This window comes from Saccostrea cucullata, unplaced genomic scaffold (assembly GCF_032062105.1).
Source record: "Saccostrea cucullata isolate Sc308-1 unplaced genomic scaffold, CSIRO_AGI_Scuc_v1 ctg272, whole genome shotgun sequence".
In the NCBI taxonomy this organism is placed as follows: domain Eukaryota; kingdom Metazoa; phylum Mollusca; class Bivalvia; order Ostreida; family Ostreidae; genus Saccostrea; species Saccostrea cuccullata.
This window is the reverse complement of record NW_026938795.1, coordinates 707,102-727,483: the sequence shown is the minus strand read 5'-3', so window position 1 is coordinate 727,483 and position 20,382 is coordinate 707,102. Positions and strand designations below refer to the sequence as shown.

The window sequence follows — 20,382 nt, the reverse complement described above, 5'->3', positions numbered from 1 at the left end:
AAATTGATTCCTGATCATCTAATATTATCGCTTTTATTGCTATTTGATACGACACAATTTTTTTTTGTTGGTATACATTTTTAATACAATTTTACATACACATTTAACGTTAGGTTTTAGTAATATTTAATTTTTTCTGCAAGAAGAATTTTGGAGAGGGACGTTAAGGTTTTGCCAATGGTCAACATGTCCAAAAACATATTTTAACAAAAGCTCCAAAACTATTTTGTTTATAAAGTTGAAACTTTTACAGTTTATAAATACTAGTATACCATTGATTAACAATAGAAAGTATCGCTTGATAACATTTTTTGTAAAAATATTTGTAGAGAAAAATTCTTTTTAAAAAATGCAAGTATGTTTTTAAAAATACATCTAATTAATTCGGTACTTTTAGTGAAGCACATTTTTGCAGAATCAATACATGACAGCCCCTGGAAAGTTGTGTTCTCCCTGTTTCCTTTGTCTAAATGTTAACATTTCCATTCCTATGTCGGTACGATATATCCCGGTGAGCTTGAAATAAAAGATACCACAAACTCTGACACATATATTGCAAATTTGGATTTTTTGCTGGAAAAAGACGTTAATAATTATCCAACAACAAAGCTTTTTGACAAATAAGATGGCTTTAACTTTTCAATTGCCAACTTCCTTTACTTATGCAGCAATAAATCTTCGTCACCGGAATACAGGTCTTATATCTCTCAGTTGATTTGATGAGCAAGAACATGCTCTAGGTATGAACAATTTTTAAAATGAGGTAAGTTATTGACAAAGAAGTTGATGAAACAAAAATATCAAAAGACAATGACAATATCAGCAAATTCAGTTAATCATTAAATCAAATGTTGAATGACTTTTTTCATACTAATTATAAGACCATTATATACACACTGAATTGTCGACGAATTTTTCCGTCATTTCCCGATCATGAAAAGAAACAGACGGCAAGTGTGAACGGTTTGCAGGGGATGCTCACTCCTCAATGGCATCTAATATTTTGGAGGTTCATGTTTGATCTGTCCCTATTTTGTATTGTGTAATGAACTTGAGCTAAAAATACTTATCATTATCTCGATACATATATATTACATTAGTATAGTTAATGGGTTTTTAGCACGTTTTATTTACATGCACCCTTTTCATCTTTTACATTTAGAAAGGGTTGTTTTATCTCTTATTGTGGCGATGATTAAAATCTAATCAGCAAACAATATGAATTATTGACTTAAGTGACTTTTTAAAATTACTTTTTTATTTTGAATTCTAAACCTAAAAAAGACAAAAAGTCGTTTTCAGCGTTTTCCTATATAGTATACATAGATAAGGCTAGTTATTTATCTATGTTTAAACATTTTGTTAGATTTACATTTAGTATAAATAGCAAAATAACTCACGCTTCAAGTTTAACTGTTTGTAGTATGACTAGCAAAACAAGATGAACCACCAATGCTACAAATACATTTGACCTATCCATTTCTAAAACATCTAGCGGCCGGTGAGACTTATCTTTTATATACTATCAAACAAGGAAGTATTCCTATTAATCCCAGATTACAGCAAATCACAGCAAATCGTTTTATTTATGGAGAGGGTATTTAAAGGCATTGCCTGCCTGTTGCCTAATCTATTCAGTATTCTGAATATTGTTTCAATCTTAAATGATAGCAATTTTCTATACCGTTGAATATATTTTTTAAACAAAATATAGCCTCAGTTACATGACCTGATATTTTTGTGATTTGCATCTAAGATAAGCAAACTGTACTTCGTATGAACATATTTATAAGCACTTTTTATGCATTGTCTTATACTCTGTGCTTTGAAATTCGAACTCTAATAATAATTTGGGATTTGCTTCTTGCTGTAAGACTTTACTCTGCGAAGTTAGATTGAATACTCTAGCTATTCCGTAGACACGGATGACGGTGAATTTAAATCAAATTATTTTTTGACTCACTTAAATACTACAAGCATCCTCGAAAATAAGAATTATTTATTTAGTTGTAGACGCTCAGATCAATTAATCTGTATTTTGTAAGTCTACTGGCAATCTTCTAACTTTGATTGCATTTCGAACCCTAACAAAACAGACACATTTAAAACCCCTACCTTTCAAAACAATTCTTTCAAATAAATCTATTCCTCTCTATCTTTGTGGCGCAGAATACAAATATTGGTTTGTGGTATATTAAAAAGTCCATATCCAATATATATAATCAAAATTTCCATATTTAGATGAATTCGCCCGCGTGGTTCATTGGCAAAGCGTCTGCTCCAGAGTCGCGAAGGAAGATACAATATACAACTGTTTCTTCAATAAAAATGCAACTAGGACATTTTTATACTTAATGACTGATCAATGACAAAGTTACTTTCAGAGTTTTAGTGGTCAGTTAGAATTATAAAAATCGTTTAAACGAGACAAATCGTTGTACAGTAGGGAATGAGACATTGTGCTTAATATTACTATTAAAATTAGCCTACATGATATGGTAGAAATAAATGGGGATGGGTGTAACAAAAAACAAGAAATTAAATGTATTGTAAGATTTGTTTCTGGGTGTTATAATTCTAGTATTTTTGTTCATCCCTTATGACCTCTCTTTTCATGCCTTTAAGAAACATAGTTAATCTTTCAGATTATTTTGTTTATTTCATACAGGCAAGATAATGAAGAAGGAAATCAACAGTCTCGTTTAAAGATTAATGCCAGGACATTACCCTTAGTTATTTTGCATGTTTTGATTTTTCAATGTACTCTTTTTAACCTTTCAATAGGGTCGATTTTAGGTTTAAAAAATGAAAAAAAAAATATATATATATATTTATATTCTCTTACTCTTAAACACAAGTATTTTATATACATTGATCTTATTCCTGTGAGAACACAATATCAATGTAGAATTTTATGTTAATTTGTTTAAATTCATAGAAATATGCTGTATACGGAAAAATTCAACAATGTATTCCTTTCTCCATGATATGAATTATACAACATTGAAAGAACTACAAGGAAAAGAGAAAAGTGAAAATGTACCTTACATTGTAACTTAATTCTGAATCTTATATAATATATGCATGTATTTGTTCTGCTGCCCAAGTGAAATCTAAGTATTAAGCATTTCAATTACTTATATTAATATTTTTGAAAAATAATCCTGAGTAATGCATTATTTCTTTTGTCTATATCTTCCTTCTTTTACGGAAAAATTACCAATCATTCGTTTCTTTATCTTGATTCATTAACTGAAAAAGGAAGCCGTTTTATTTTAAAATCATTTCTTGCATTTCGAATCAAAATTCATCTTTTCTCTTCTGAAAATGATCATTTTAACGATGAATATTAGATAACTTATTTTATATGGCGTGCAATACTTATTTAAAAAGAATTTTATAATCAAAGAAAACAGCCTTTCATTAAACTTTTTCTTCTAAAAATGTTTTTCACCGAATAAAAAAGAAATGTTGATGATGATATCTATGAAAACAATCTCAATGTTTTCTACAATAAATAATTCATTACTCTTATAATTGTTCTGCACAAAGAATATAGCTGTTGTGATCTTCACGCAAATGATTGATTCAAACCAAACTGGCCACAGAATAAAAAAGAATAAGAAATTATTTTGATAATTACGAAGAAGACTTAAAGAAACACAATTAAATTTGTTAAAATGAAAACATAAAGACCTCGAATTTTACTTTCTTATGACCAACATTCTTATTATCCTTATGATTTATTGAAAAATTATAACCTGGATTTATTCATAAAACTGACTACTACAGTAATTAAATGTATAATTATATCATATAAAAATGCGGCCTTTTCTGTACAGTTTTGATGAATACATAAAGTTTAAGCTATAGATTTTTAACTTAGTTACTAAATGGAAAAATTATTTTGCAGCCAAATATATTTTTCCAATTCAATGAAACACACAGTGATAACGAACAGCAGTCCATAAAACAATACAAAATAGGAGCAGAGGAAACACGGACCTCCAAAACATCAGAGATGGGATTAGGTGCCATGGAGGAGTAAGTATTCCCTGCTGACCAGTCATACCCACCATGTGTTCCTTGATCAATAAATAACGGGAAAATCCGGTGTCAATTCAGTTTATAAATAATGGACTAACAATTCGTATGTAAAACATCAGTCAGCATTTCACTCACTGAAAAATTGTATTTGCTGACAAGATCATTGTATCAACCATAGAACTTACGAAACGAGGCTGCTGATATTGCTGCTTCATCAACTTATTTGTCAATAATTTACCTCGTTTTAGAAATTGTTCATACGCAGAGCATGCTCTTGCGTATCGAATCATTAACTGAGATACATAAACTCCGTATGCAGGTGATGAAGGTAAATTGCTGCATTAGTTACGATACGACACGATACGATAGAAAAGTTAAGTCAACACGTTTATCATGGAGCTTAAAATTGGTTGCTAGATTACCATTTACGTTTTTTTTTTCATGTCAAATATCCAAATATTAAACATTTGAAGTTCCATTTTTTTTTTCACTCTTTCGTTTGCCGATGGAGGGCTGCAAATCTTGTCCTATATTTGCATGGCTCTCTGTGCCAAAGAGCAGTGCGGGACCACAGTTTATGCGGTTTCATCCAATGGACCAATCTCCACGTCCCGCGGAAGGATTTGAACCAGTGACGTATAAGAGATCAACTGCTTCCTCCCGTCTTTAGAGATAATAATCGTTCTAGAGATAGGCAATGTGCAACATGGGCGTTTAGTATACTTTTAAAACTATTATAAATAAATCGTAAATGATTTTTTTTAAAATTTTGCTATTACTATCAATACTTTTTTTATTGAGCCAGGCTTACAGGACTGATTGATTGATATTTATTTGGTGTTCTACATACCTTGGTTCAATAACCTCCCTTTTTTCTTTTACAAAATCATTAAGAAACAAATAAAAAATTTTGACATGAAACTAAAATTGAAATGTGTCACAACCAGAAAACATTACTGTTAGACACAGCACATCTTCATATACTAGTATCAAGAATAACCTATTAGTAAAGTCTTATATATGTTTTTTCCGCTTATATGACAGAGAACACAATACGTTATGAGTTGCATATACAGCCTTCGAAGTGACAATGATTGCATTAGATAAATTGAAACCAAACACTCTCGTATGTTCTAAATTTAGCTTTACATGAAAAGAATCCAGAATACTTAATAATGAAATACACTTCCTTTTTGGTAATAGATCCTGTGTTTTCTTTCAGCACTCGTATATCTTTTAAAGTAAGGAAACAATAGCAAAATGATTAAAGCCGAAGATCATGGTTAAGACGAAATAAATAATGTTTTGATCACAATTTGAATATTCAATGAAAACTAAAATTGACATTTTACCTTATCTCATTATTATTGTCATTGACATGTAAATAAGGAGGAAATACCTAAGCATACACCTCGGGAGAAATAACATACAACTTATACATGTATTGCTAACAGACTAAAGAAATCTACCAACTTCTTTACTCCTAAATAACTCTTTAAAAATAGGCTTATATCAAGATGTTTATTTTTGTATATAGATTTTATATCGACAATTTAGTTATGTTTACTTAAAAAGGTTACTTTTTGAATTTCTTTGAATTTGTAAATCTTTCAGTTTTGATAATAGCAACCAAATAATTAGGTAAAGTTCCTTATTGATGGCATTTTGAAACAAAGTCAAACTGTTGGAATTTCGATGAGCTCTCATGGAAGAATTGATAGCAGAATCTTAGTAGTTTTTTACTATCAAAGTAAAAGTACAGTTACGTTTATTACTAAGGTTGAGTATATTTAAATAAAGTGTAATATTGTATGATTTTTGTGCTATAGTAAATCAAAACACCTTTAAATGAATTTGAAATTGTAAACTTTATCCTCTCTATTTTTTGTATATATTCCTTATGTGAAAGAAGAAATATTACTTGCTTGTTTATATGTTAATTATAAACATTATTCATTTGCATGAATATTAGAGAACTTAAGTCTGAACTATCATAAAAAGTTCAAAAATTTAGTTTCATAATGAATCAAAATATTTAAAGTTTTTATTGTTGTTAACTATAGTTAAATAGTTCATTTAAGCTGTTATTAATATTATATTATTAACTATAGTAATATTTTGTTTGAGAAGCTGTGCTGAAATCAAGAGTAACACTCTTTTTATAATAAAGTCAACGTACAAAGAAACGAGAAAAAAAATTGTTAGAGTTATTGTATCCAAACACAAAACACATACAAAACCTTTGTAATTAACCAAATAATTTTATTCTAGTTGATGCAAATATCAAATTTCTAAAATATAAGGAAACTATAAACTTATAGAATAACATTTGATACAACGTCCCGACAATAAATAAGCATGGTGTCTTCAATTTAGGGACGATAATAGGAACAAACTAGAAACGATCTCGTTGCGAGCAACGAGAGGTCTTCCGTCCGATTCTGAAATAAAAAACGAAAAAATCCACCCAAAAAAGTGATTAAAATTACGGACACACGGGGGATCGAACCCGGGTCGCTCGCGTGAAAATCCAAAGCGCTTTTCGTTATTCCGAGCGCGCTATCCACTATGTTATCGAGGCCACTCCTCTAAATGCAATTGTGTATATACAGACAATGTCTTAAAATTATGAAAGGCAGGCCACAATTCATAATTTTGCGCCAAACGCCACGAGTAAATTTTTGCGCCTTGCCTTTGAAATGTCTTATTAAATAGGTGTAATAGCTTCAATGAAATGACAAAAGAGCGTTCTTATCACTTAAATTTCGAGGTGTAGAAAGTATATTTAACACATCACATATCGCATATAGGCAAGTGACACTAAAGCAGTGAAACGGCTATGAAAGGTTCACTTTTTTAAAATTTCCTGTTTATCACGAAAGTGGACTATTCATGAAAATGTTGAAATGCCTCGCCCTACGACGGTCAAGGAACAAGATACCATTTATGCTCAATAACTTGGACTGAGAAAAAAAATGTTTATATAAAGTCAATTAAACGATCTTTCAAAAATAGTTATCTTTAAAAAAAAAGAAGATTCTTATTGTTGTCTTTTCTTTAGTTTAATTAGACACAAGTGTGCACGGGAAAACAGTGGTCACATTTTATACTTACTATATATATTGTTTCTTGAAAAAACATTGCTTATAACCATGATTTAAGATCTGTTTTTCCTTGGTGTAAAACAAAAGGTTGTCGAAATCGTATTTCATGTGTACATGTAGTTTTGTTTATTTTCTACTTTGAGAACCAGCCAAAACCAATTAAAGAAGGCGTTTAAGAAGACCATGGATTAAAACCTTAGTTTTACAAGAATTGCAACGTAACTACGACGTGACAATCCAAGTACTCCTTCACATTTCATTGATCCTTATGTCACTTTCGTTCAACAAAACGCTTGGCTGCCTCCGTAAACCCCTATTCGCTAAATGGTGGAGTCTACGGAGACATCCGCCATTTTGGACCCGCTTCAGATTTTCAAATGTTAATATCACGAGTTTGGATTTATCAATTTACAAACAAATTATATATTTAGCCTAATTAAAATGATGTCTATTAACTTTCCTAAAATAATTCAAAAATATTGAAAAACAAAAAAGCTAGAAAATTTGACTTTTTAAATTCGCATCTGGTAACGACCGGAAGTAGAGACGACGAACAAAAGATCGCGTCCTGGATAGTACTTATCACGATCTATAATCCCTGAAAGTTTCACAGTGGTATCTTTTGCCGTTCTTGAGATTAACCCTGGACAAAATATCATTTTAAAATCAGAAAAGTGTCAGTAACTTGGCACTAGATAAGAATTTTCAAAAAATCTCTCGGATAAAATAACTTTAGATAATAACACATTATTTCTGCAAATTTCATGAAAATCCCTCCAGTAGTCTTTGAGAAATCGCGTGCACAAAATTAGATGTACGGAAAAATAATAAGAAGAAGAAACAGTAGAATCACTATAAGGTCTTCCGTGAAGACGAAAGACCTTAAATATTGCTGGCTGTTTGGATTGATATACCATGTATTCTGATTGTAACTGATGTAAATATCAAATTTCTATAATGCTAAAAAAATGTAAACCTTGTGCAATGATTTTTAGAATTCTATACAACTATTTTAATCATTTTATTTTGTGAAACTGAACTTGAAGAAGACTGAAAAATCTCTGCAATTATGTCATTTATTTCAAGCATATAAACATGACTTAAATTGTTATTTTCATGATTTTTTAGAAAAGTATAATCTACTGTATCAGTTTCATGAACATACATTATTTTACTTCTTGATAAAAAAAAAACCCTGTCATACATCAAATGTAATAAAGTAACATCGTTGTTGTCATGGTGATTTAATCTTAGCTTAAATAGTAATGTAGACGAAAAACAGAAGACTGTTATCTAATTGAATAGATTCACAAAACAAAATATTGTACACAGCAATCACCAGTTTTCCTTTTCAACTCTGATAAGTTGAAATAAATACCTAAATGTATAGTTTGGGTTTTTTATGATTCTCCAGAACATTCTGCATTCTTTTGTGAATTTCTGTTAATCCAACAAATATAGATGCAAATTCTGTAGCATGATGAACCAGGGTTAGAGTTAGAAAGATATAGGAAGAGCTCAAAACAGTGCAGCAATCCTTTGTTTGTTTGTTTTGCTAAATTTAAATTTAATTTTCTATACCTTTGAATTTAAATTTATATTATAGTCTGATTATGATTCAAAAGAGGACATGGATCTACTTTACGAGTACTTCACCTATATCCACCGTCATTTCTTATTTCTGTACAGATGGACTTTATGATTAAATATGCCTTGTTCAACGACGAGCAGTACAGTGTCAGCAAGGTAAATCATTTCCAGTAACAATTAAAACTGAGTATATTTAATTAAATAAGCTATTTATACTGCGTAAGGATACTGAGAGAATAAAGGGCATACAAACGTGTTCACTTACTGACGACTCTTACCGTGAGACCATGATGCCCCCACCGACCATAAGAAGCACTTTTTTTTAATTACAAATCTGATTTTAAAAACAAATCGCCGTTTAAATGAAATAATTTAGATAATGGCATGTTAAATGATCCGAAATACCATCCTCAAACATTCTTTCTGCACATTTTGATTTGAATAGGTTGTAAAATCTTCTTATTAAAAGACTTATAGACTTATAAATATAGACGTCAAAACGTTGATTATGAGGATTAGACTCAAACTTGGTTAAAGAAAATTGCATCATGTGCGCACAAATGTATCAAAATTTTAAATAAAACTTAGCCGTGGCAAGTTAATCAGTAGTTGTTGCTCTCTCAACATATTTAAGTTCATATTCCATCACTTTTCTAACAGTTTAAGACAATAGATGCAAAAAAGGAAAAATATTGTTGGATTGTCATTAAAATATCAAAAATGAAGGATGCGTATCGTTAAATTTGGATTTATAACTAAGTGATTATTTCTGCAAGCCTAAACTGCGTCTGTAGCATACACTGAGTCCGGGAATCGTGCGTCATAGTACCTGTCAAGCGTCGTCACGATATTGGTGAAAGTCGCTCTATCCTCGGGTTTGGTCTCCCAGCAATTTCTCATTAACACCGCGTGGCTAATTATTAAAACAGATATTAACATCTCGTATTAACAGATTGTTCTGATAATGATTTCGAAATCAATTATCATTTTGCAGATGATTGTTCTATGTACTTACGTTTCGGGACAAAATTCTGGGGCGCTCATTCTGTAGCCATTCTTTACTTTCATTGTGAGAACTTTCCAATCAATTCCAGGGTAAGGATTCTGTCCTGTAATGAAATGTGTAGAAACCGTTAGTTATATAATAGCTTCAGGTCGGAGGACACCTTTCTCAAATATATGTTTTGTTTTACTTGGTACTTTATAAAAAAAAAAATTGGCATAATTGTAATTCTCTTGTGATTTCTTAATTGTTTTCAAAATGTTTTTAAATACTAGTATATGTTCACCAAAAATTGTGAAATTCTTGGAAAAGATTATATATTTTTGAGAAACGTGTCGTCTGACCTTAATTACCGGTAATTATAACTATTGAGAGCAGAGCAAGTACGGATGCTTGAAATATCTGATACGGGATCAGGTGCCATGGAAAGTCAAAATTCCCTATCGACCAGTCAGGCCCACATTGAGAATTTTGCAATGACGATTGTAAATCAATTGACGAAAAAGTATATTTCAATTAAAATGTTTGCTCACCAGTACTGAATGTTTCCCAGATGACAACCCCAAAAGCCCATACATCACTGATTGAAGTACAAGTCTTCATTGAACCATAACACTCTGGGGCAAGCCACTTAATTGGTTTTCTTTCCTTAAACAAAACAGTTTCACAATCATTGCTGTTAGGTAATCTTTGTTTGGAGCAACTTTTCATTTATTCTTTGCAAACTATCAATAATTTGTTATCACTCTGCATGAAATTGTTTTTTTATTCTATGGTGCTGTTTAACTATAAAAAGTTGAGAAGTTTCCCCGCATGCGTTTGTTTCTGTTATATGTTTTAACTCAAAGCATAAAAATAACATGTAATTTCGGAGTACCACCATTCTCCACAATCGTAGCCATTTACACTTTGAGAGGAAAGGCACTTGCAAACTTTTTATATTTGTGTTAAATTTTTATCTAAAAAATACTCAGTATATGTAAAATGTTTGTTTTTGATTTTTCTTATATCTCCATAAAAACTATTAAACAGCATCAAAACTCTTCTTGCTGCCGGTAAAACTCATCTTACAAAACGAATTGTTGACGCTGTTTACGGAGATCAATGAAATTAAAGACAAAAATGTCATTTATGGTTCTATAGATAAATTATCGTAGAAGACAACGGTAACAAAAATTCTGTCATTTATCGGAACCGTGTTATTATTATATTTTGCCTTTATATGATTTTTTTTAAAAAATGTCTGTTTATAATAAAAAATAACTTATTTTGAAAAATATTTGAAAAATAAAAAAAATTCTGGTGACAATATCTTTCATTAATATTTAAAAAGGATATACACAATAACAATTCTTTGTGTACCCGGAGGATGCTCTTCATATAAGTTTGATTGTTTGTGCATGGGGATTGGGGTGGGAGTAGTTATTAAGAATTAAAGGTTTTCTAAATATTGAAAAGATTGTTAATCATATAAATTACGAAAAAATATATTTTCAAAAATGAAATTCAAAATATATATATGTTTTCATATTTAATATATAAAGTTGTTTATCATTTACTATAAAAAACGGGCTCCCTTTTTTTAATGAATTTTACTTCTCGCATAAAAACGTCAAATATTTTAAAATTGAAATATATTTTTGATTATAGGTGATGCAGTGTCTAACTTCAATTTATATTTATGCAGTCAACATTTATAAAACAATTTAAAATGATATCGTTTTGGTTTGATTTTTATCCGACTAGAAGTTTTCAAAATATTCGCAGCTATCCTCCATCAATTACATGCCTTTTCATACATATCGAAGCGGTTTGATGATCAAGACTCAATTTCATTGTTTACTTTATATACTTCCCGGGCGACAATTGATGGTTACATCAATGTTTTCTTGTCTTTTGTTGTGTCACGTTTTATAAAAAGCGGACAAACATTATTGAAAAAAACTAGTGTTTCAAAAGAAATTCAAAGAAATTATGAATTATGAAATATAGGGAGATAAAGAACAGTACTCTAGCTCAAAAGTCCATTAAACAATACAACATAGGAGTAAACACGGACATCCAAAACAAAAGGTGGGATTAGGTGCCATGGAGGAGTGAGCATCCTCTGCCGACTAGTCACACCGTCCGTGTGTTCCTTGTCACGACCGGGAAATATAAAAAAAAACGTCAGTGCATAAATAATGGACTAACAATTGATATGAAAAACGTCAGCCAGCACTTGACTCAATAACATATCTTGGTGAACTTTACATACATACCAAGTTTCTGTCGTGAGAAGAAAATGGAGGATAGCAGTTTAAAAAAAAGTCCCCCCGAAATTCATCCAAAAACATTGCACACTTTCCTAGTGCATAAACCTTTCTACTCTTTAAAATCCATAAATACATTGCTACTAAGGAAACACTCTAATCTTTAAAATCTATCAATACGTCGCTAATAAAGAAAAATTTATAACAATTTATTAATAAGTATACCATGGCTTCCTTTTTATTTAATTCGTTCTCTCCCTCCTCGGGTGTGGGACCAAAGCCTGCTACTTTGGGAACAAGGTTTGAGGTCAGTAGAATATTTCTGGCCGTCAACCTTTTGTGTACAATCTAGATTAAAAATAAATATTTAACTAAGCTATGATAGATAAACTATATTTCAAACTTCTTTTCAAACATAACAAAATTAATTTAATTTTATGCAGATATTTCACGTTAGGTGTATTTAAGTATTCTCATTTTATACCCACTCCTTTGATTGCCAGGGCCTCCATGCCTTTGGCTATACCGTGGACTATTTTACAGAGAGATGTTATCATGTCATCATTTATTTTATCTTTTTGTCCAATCAGCCATTCTTTTAATTGCCCAAGCTCACAATATTCCAGAAGCATATATGGTCCAACTAGAAAGGTTAAGGTTTATTTATTAATTTCAGGAGGTGGCGTTTATGGTATTCAAAAAATTTATGATTTTTTAAGAAGAATGCGTTAAAAAACTCTGTATTTAACGATGTGTATACCATAGAAAAACAGTGCTATTTTCTGAAAACTAAATTTTGTGTTAAAGAAAAAAAATTATGATAATTTTATGCTGGTCAATATATCATTGATAAACAACATACAGAGAGGGATGATTCAGGACCGATCCTAAAAATTGTATGATATTTTCGTGAGGTGGAACCTCGGTGGCAAAGAAGCTGATCTTGGCCTGTAAAACGAGGCGGTCTTCTTCATTGTAATCCTCTGCAATGTAAAAACAAATATAAAGATTTAATTGAGTTTCTGATTGCCATCTGGTTTCTAGACATCAGGTCTTCCAATGATTAATTGGATTTCCCATGGGTACCAATTGAGCTCTGTTATAAGCAGACCTATTTGTGTATTAAAATGAAGCAGAATTTGATATTGTCTATCTTTAAAATATATTTTTTAAACATAATTTTAAAACCTTTTAAAATTTTAGCCACAATAACATCTTTCTTGCAGAGTTCTGCTAAATAGATATCAGCGAAGTCTCCAGATTTAATTTTTCCCTTCAGTGTTATATCATCAAAAGTATATAACCAGCCCTCGTTGTCAGAAAAAACCATTCTGCCAAAGTCGTAAATTTCCTCATCTTGAAAATGTCCATTGTAGAACCCCGTCTGCAAGAGACCATTTAGGAAGCTCTTTGTAGAGTCAATTTTAATAGACTAATGGCAATAGATTTTGAAAAACATCATTTCAAAAAGCAGGTTACTGTGATGAAAAAAATGTGAAGATAATATTAAGTGATTGATCTAAAAGGAATCTTCAAACACTAGGCACAGGACATAAAAAAGTTCCCCGAAACCCCAAAGGTAGTATCTTGTTTGTCTAGAAAATAGTCTTTTTGGTTTAAATCGTTGGATGAATTTGTGGTGATATTGCATTTGTTTGGTAAATTAGATTTTTAACAAATACTTTCACCGGAAAATTATTCATTTGGAAGAGAATGGTTTGTTAGATACCTTTCGTTTTCCCATCATCATGGTAACCGGTCTCTTTAGGTACATGGTCAATCTACGTTTTGTTTCTGTATTCAGGCGCCCAGTCCTCCATAAAACGACAAACGCCAAAATAATTCCCAGCAAGATGGCCAGGACTACAAATAACAAATTGTTTGATGTGTAAAGTATCAAAACTAATTACTAAATTCTACATTCTATTAGAATTCAACAAATAGAATATTTAGCACCAAGAAAATGGTGTCATTCTTAAAGAGTTTACCTGCGCTGACACCTGCAATCAGAGATATGGGTATGGCTGGCGGTGTCTCTATACTCCACGAATTCATCAACGCTGCTGTTTTCCCTGTATTGTTTGATATCACCTCAACACAGTACTCTTTCCCTGACTCCAGACTGCTCAGGGTATATTCTGTTTTATCTGTGGGTAGGGCTATCTCTCGAGGAGGTTTGGATTTATCGCAGTCGATATAAACGAAGATGGTGATGTCTGCAACTTTATAGCAGGAAGGTATATTATCCCAGGTAAACTTAACTTCGTTCCCAATCGACTCTTTTTGAAGATTTTTAATCCCAACACCTTTAATAGAAAAAAATTAATTACATGTACCACAACAGAGACAAAAAAAACCTATCATGTTCCTGAAGAGAAATGTTTTTGAAAATCCATATCACAGCATAAAAAAAACCTATCTTGTGACTTTTTTGGAAATGTCAATGAAATAAAAGCATCTTGTTTATTAAAAGCAAAGAAAAAAAGTTAAAAGTAGGTATTTATTATAAAAATAAGTTTAAAGTAATAATCTGAAAATTCACAATCATCACAACGATGTTTGTTTGTTTGTTTGTTTGTTTTTTTGTTTGTTTGTTTGTTTTTGTTTTTGTTTTTGTTTTTTTTGCAAATGCAATCTATTAATGGGTTGTAATTCGGAAGTGTTTTGCCTAAATGTTTTCCATTCTTTTAATACCAGATTTAAAACGATTTCTCCGTTTATCTGAACAATACACACATTACATAGCAGATGTGACATGTCGGCATTACATGATTGACAATATCTATGCTGTTTTTTGGAAACCAGATCTTCCAACAATCTATTGGAATACCCATTGGTACCAATTGCGCCCTGTTACTAGCTGACCTATTTTTATATTCATATGAAGCAGACTCTGTGCAAAATCTTATGCGTGAAAAGAAGAAAAAACTTGCTGTGGCCTTCAACTCGACATTTAGATATATCGACGACGTATTGTCAATTAACAATTGTAATTCCCATTCTTATGTCGAAATGATATGTCCTGGTGAGCTTAAAATAAAAGATACCACAAGCTCTTACACATGTTTCATATTTGGATACGACCAGGGGTTGAATATATTACTTGAAAAGACGTTAATGGTAATATAACATCCAAGTTTTATGATAAATGTGATGCCTTTAACTTTTCTATCGTCAACTTCCCTTACTTAATCAGCAATGATATACCTTCATCACCTGCATACGGAGTTTGTGTATCTCAATTGATTCAATATGCAAGAGCATGCTCTACATAACCGTCGTATGAAAAATTTCTATAAAAAAGGTAAATTATTGGCAAACAAGTTGATGAAATGAGAATATCAACAAAAACCTTGTCAGCAAATACAATTTATCATTGAGTCAAATTCTGACTAATTGCATACTAATGGTAAGTCAATTATTTATACACTGAATATTGACGATGGATTTTTCCGTTATATCCTGATCATGACAAGGAGCACACGGCGGGTGTGAACAGTCGGCAGGGGATGCTCACTCCTCCATGGCACCTGATCCCACCTCTGATGTTTTGGAGGTCCGTATTCGCTCTGCTTCTTTTTTATATTGTTGAAAGGACTTTTTGTCTTGAATACCATTCGTTATCTCCATGTGTTTCATGCTAAATAAACTTCTGATGATCCCATCTCCAGTATTTTATCTTTTAAAAATCTTCGTCATTTTATTTTCGAAAATTCTTTCCAAAAAGTTATTTTAAATCACACACTGACCCTTTTGTAGAAATTGGGTTATAGCCTGTAGTGTGCTTTTGATAGTTTTTGTAGAAGAGATTTCACCAGAAATCCAAGAATGCTACTCACCAGCTTCAATTCCATTAAAGGACGTTAAACTGTTGAGCTAAACAGTAAAGTATAGGTTGTGAGATTAATATTTTTGCCACTGATAAATATCATGGATTAAAGAAACATTTAAATTTGGTTTCACGATCAATAACACTCGAATTAATTGCTGTTCGTATTAATGAGTATCATAAGGTCATACCACCATTTTGATCACTATACCATTAAAGGGTAACTTTGGATGATAAACTGTTGAATGCCTAATTCCACAGTAAAATAGTTGTCAGGCTGTGTCCTTTTTGTAGCATTCTCCCATAGGAATACAGTAACAGTCATCAGACGTGGAGCAATCATATATCTAAAACAAAACTTTTTAAATGTTCAATTAGTCCTATGTTTTTCCTCATAGGAATCTTTAAAAACAAATTCATATTAATAACACCCGAATTTTAAATTGCTTTTTTTATTAATTACGAGTATCAAAAAGGTCATATCCAAAACCATTTTGATCACTACACACATAGCCATACACAAGTTCTTTAAATAGCATATCCTGGGTTTTCTTTGGGACGTCACAATGTGAAAATGACGTCCTGGTCACTTGTGAAAAAATGGCTGTCTCAGTCGAACTCGTTTAACAAACGACTGTACAATATATTGTATATCTTAGAAATCCCTCTACAGTATCATATAATAATTTTTACACAGTTTATTGTCAATGGTTCCTATAAATTCAATTAGTTGGATTAATCGTTTTAGTGAAGGAAGGCTGATGGTTGAACTCCAGTGAAAGCAAGTTCTTTTGTATTTTTAATTAAGCAATTTGCTATCAAAGACCTCCAATTAGCACTTTGAAAAATAGAATATTTGAACAATGATATAAGTATTAAATACAGATGTAGTTTACTTTCGATTTTAAACATATTAGATATGATAAAAAGGATGCAATTCATATATCTAAAACACGCACTTTTTAAATGTTCATTAAGTCCTATGTTTTCCTCATAGGAATCTTTAAAAACAAATTCATATCCTAACTCTCATTACAAACGAAACGACAATTTAAATTGCATTTTTTAGAATGTCCTTTAATTAAGTAGAAAATTTCAAACCTGAACCGGGTTGTTCAAGAAAAATCCTTCTTTATGTATGTTGTTTTGCTTGTTTCTGTACCTTATTCGCCATCTGACCTGTCGAACACCGCTGTGTTTATCCGAAGCACTTATACGAACGCTAGAAAATAAAAGTACAGACCCATGTAAACATCTGTCTGAAATATTTATAGAACAAACCGGGAAAAGTGATAAAATATACTTATATCACGTTTTACCTGCTTGAGTAATCATATGTTTTGTTGCCAACATTTTTTGTAAACAAAGCATCACTTGCAGATGGTGGCGAGCCGTCAAAATTTACTAGTCTGGAATTGGTCTTTCTATTGTTTACTATATCGCGAGCTCTGACAGAGATATTTATACTGTCACCGTCTTTCCATTCGTATTTAAGAACAAATGTACTGTTTGTGATATCATGTATCTTATTCCACTGGTTTTCCATTTCCTTCCCGTTCATTGTATATATACATGGTGATCCACTTGTCATAACGGTTACCGTTGACATAGTTGAAGAAGGGATTGTGTATTTATTCTTTGTTGATTTTATTTCTGACGTTATAGTATTTTCAAAATTTCCTGACGTGAATGTAAAGTTACCAGATTCAGTTGTATTAGCAGTTGTCATTGTTTCTGTGATATTGTCGAAGTTGTTACTTGCAGTTGTTGGTGTATTTCTATATGAAATAAACGTGTAGTATACTTCAAATTCAGTTATTCCATTCACGTGTTTCACAGCCGAGACGGTTCTTTTTCCGTCATGGTCATCGTAAACTTCTTTCACATATTTCACAACTTCATTCTTCAGCTCCTTTAATTCACCGCCTTCTACTTGAATAGGAAAATTCTCGACTGGCAAAAAGAAGTGGTTTTCCACCTGGTATGAGTTTCTGAAGTAGTCTCTCCACGTGATTTCCACTGTGGAACACCTTGATTGCCAGCTGTAATTACTGAGTTTCTCTGCACTGGACACGTACAAGTTAGATTCTTCAGTTGTTGTGATTGTAGAATTTGGGTCATATATAGCAATCTGTCTTGCAAACTCCGAGTTGTTAGCTTTATCTGTTACTTGCAAAATGAATGAATAAACTCCTGGATCGGGTGGTGTAAATTCTTCAAAGGGTTTTTCTGGTATATGTCCTTCCTTACGACTGAGTGGATGCATTGGTGCTTCCTCCGTCAGTGCATCAGAATCGGTTTTCTTTTTCAGGTTATGCACCTCTAGAAAGTAGGTTTTGATTCCTGAGGGAATATCATTCCATCCATTTATTTCGAACGTAAATGGGTCCTTACCAAAAAAAATATAAATAAAACATCTTCAGATTGTGTTTTGAATTGATGATTATAATTTCTTTTTAAACATTTGAACTAGAATAGAAAACAATCATACACACTTAAACTGTTAGTATCGTTTATGGAATAAAATTGGAATAACAACAAACACATACGATAAAATCTTTTTCCCATTAAAAGGCAATACAATATTTACATACTAAAATATGTACATTTTAGGTATGTATGTATCATGGATGTATGGACACTAAAAGAAAATAAAATGAGACAATTACCTTACTTGCATCATTTGATAGTTTCAGTGGTAACAATTCATACAACGCACAATTGTTTGAATCAGAACAATGTTTAGGTTTCGTAAAGTCGAAAATGAAGTTAAGGGATCTGTGAGATATTGCTGAGGTATAATTATCTTTCCTGAAAAAATTATCCATGTTCCTAAGATTTCTAAATCCGCTTGTTTCTGTTACTGCAAGTATAGTTAAACTGAAAAAAAAATATTGAATTTAGATAGATTGCAAGATGTATCAAGAAAGTTTATTGACATTACAAATAGTATACAAGAAGTATCACAAAAGTTGACAAACAGAGAGCATACAAGATGTATCAAGAATGTGTTTTTAAATTTAACTCACTTGTCGCCATCTTCAATCACCCTGTTGAATTGATCATATGAAATTTTACAAATCAGTTGTCCGTTGTATGGCATTGCCCTGCTAAAGGTACCTGGGCATGAGAGTGTTGTATTTAAACTAACATCAGTCGTTCCACCTAAACAAAAATGATCAAGCGTTATATGTGAAATCGTACGTATATAATATATATATATATATATATGAACCTTTAGGAGTAAACATCTCCAACCGGTCATGTCCGCCGTTTTCTCCTTGTCACGATTGCGAAATAAGGGTCGGATTCATATTTTCAAATGAACGTTATTTTATACATATATTGCTTTTTTTATCCTAGACTATCTAAATCATTATACTGGCATTAGAACAGCACTAATATTTCAGTATTTTTTAGTGAATTATACAAATTCTTCATTCCTTTTTATAATCCTATGGTTTATTTTCAGAATAACTCTTTTTTTACTCCAAAAAGTTTAACTCTTTCTTCTTCAGAGTAAGGGTTTCACGTGCAGCAGCATGAAATATTAAAAACACGAACAGTAATCAAGCTCAAAAATCCATCGAGATAATACAAGTAGAGCAGAGTAGCAGAGCTAAAATGTATCTCTAAAAACATAAGATGTGGGATCAGGTGTCAAGGAGGAGTAAACAACCCCTGTCGATCGGTCACACATGCCGTTAGTTCCTTTTCTTGATCGGAGAAATCTAACACAAGATTGTTGTTTCAAAGTTTCTCCAATTGATTAGAGCCTTAATTCGTAATGCAAATATGGACATTTTTATCAAGGACGCTTAAGTCTTCATGACACCTAGTTCTCTCTCTGTTGTTTTTAGAGGCCTGTGTTTGCTTTACTTATGATTTTTATTGTTTATATTTACTTTCAAGTTGAATATTGTTCGTTATCTCCATACATTTCATTTCTTCCATTTCTTAAATTATACATGTAAGAGAAAAATAACAACAGGAAATGATGACTGACGGAGGAAGAATATGTACAATAATCTATCAGAATACAAATAATTTTTGTGTTTATGATTCGTCGCAAACCACGGCCAAAATACCCGATCCTTTACCATTCTGTAGAGAGCTAAATGCGGACTCCGGACCATGGTCTGAGACGATGTAGGTAATAAGTATTATTAATTATCATAATACCAGTTCGGCCTATTTTGGCGAGAACAACCCTTGCATAGGCAGAAACAATCCCAATGCTAAAATTTTGGATGTAGAACGCTGGAAAGGACAGATCAGGGTTGAAAATAGCCTCGAAGTGAATCAAGAAATAGTTATAGTCCTTCCTGTTCACCCATAGCGATTGGAGAGAGGAGAAGGCATCTGCGTTGTACTCGTATAATAGACGGTTGTCAGCTCTCCTAACATGCAGTAACTTTGTATTCAGAGTTGTAAATTTTGCACCAGGAGGATCGACTGAAAAAGGAAAAATATCATTTTAAGTAATTATATTTAAAAAAATATAGCAGTAAAAGTACTGCTTGAAAGGAAATGCCAACATTAAACATGTGCAAAAAA

At 31.7% G+C, this 20,382-nt stretch overlaps 2 protein-coding genes across 2 annotated transcripts in view; both read right to left on the bottom strand.

Moving 5' to 3' along the window:
- The window catches only part of LOC134251302 (uncharacterized), a 33,310-nt gene extending 31,860 nt beyond the window's left edge, over positions 1–1,450 (bottom strand). Inside the window, exon 1 of the mRNA XM_062733702.1 lies at positions 1,401–1,450. The gene's annotated coding sequence lies outside the window, so the exon portion shown is untranslated. The remainder of the gene's footprint in view (positions 1–1,400) is intronic.
- A 7,276-nt stretch (positions 1,451–8,726) lies between these two features.
- On the bottom strand, positions 8,727–20,372 carry LOC134251279 (uncharacterized). Its single transcript, XM_062733663.1, has 17 exons — positions 20,360–20,372; positions 20,008–20,280; positions 18,855–18,990; positions 18,495–18,705; positions 17,145–18,214; positions 16,927–17,047; positions 16,104–16,172; positions 15,836–15,872; positions 13,985–14,302; positions 13,726–13,859; positions 13,185–13,380; positions 12,865–12,979; positions 12,485–12,644; positions 12,222–12,344; positions 10,278–10,392; positions 9,757–9,850; positions 8,727–9,654 (listed from the first exon to the last, which is right to left on the bottom strand). Exons 1-17 carry the CDS (start codon positions 20,370–20,372, stop codon positions 9,519–9,521), a joined length of 3,321 nt encoding a protein of 1,106 aa, XP_062589647.1. The 3' UTR covers positions 8,727–9,518.
- Between the last annotated feature and the right edge of the window lie 10 nt (positions 20,373–20,382).

Excerpts from the sequence above, each read along its gene's own strand:
- LOC134251279 (XM_062733663.1), bottom strand. Across the intron at positions 12,645-12,864 it reads GGATCGGTCCTGAATCATCC|TCTAGTTGGACCATATATGC; the intron begins CTCTCTGTATGT and ends AACCTTAACCTT. Across the intron at positions 9,655-9,756 it reads CCAGAATTTTGTCCCGAAAC|CCACGCGGTGTTAATGAGAA; the intron begins GTAAGTACATAG and ends TTTAATAATTAG.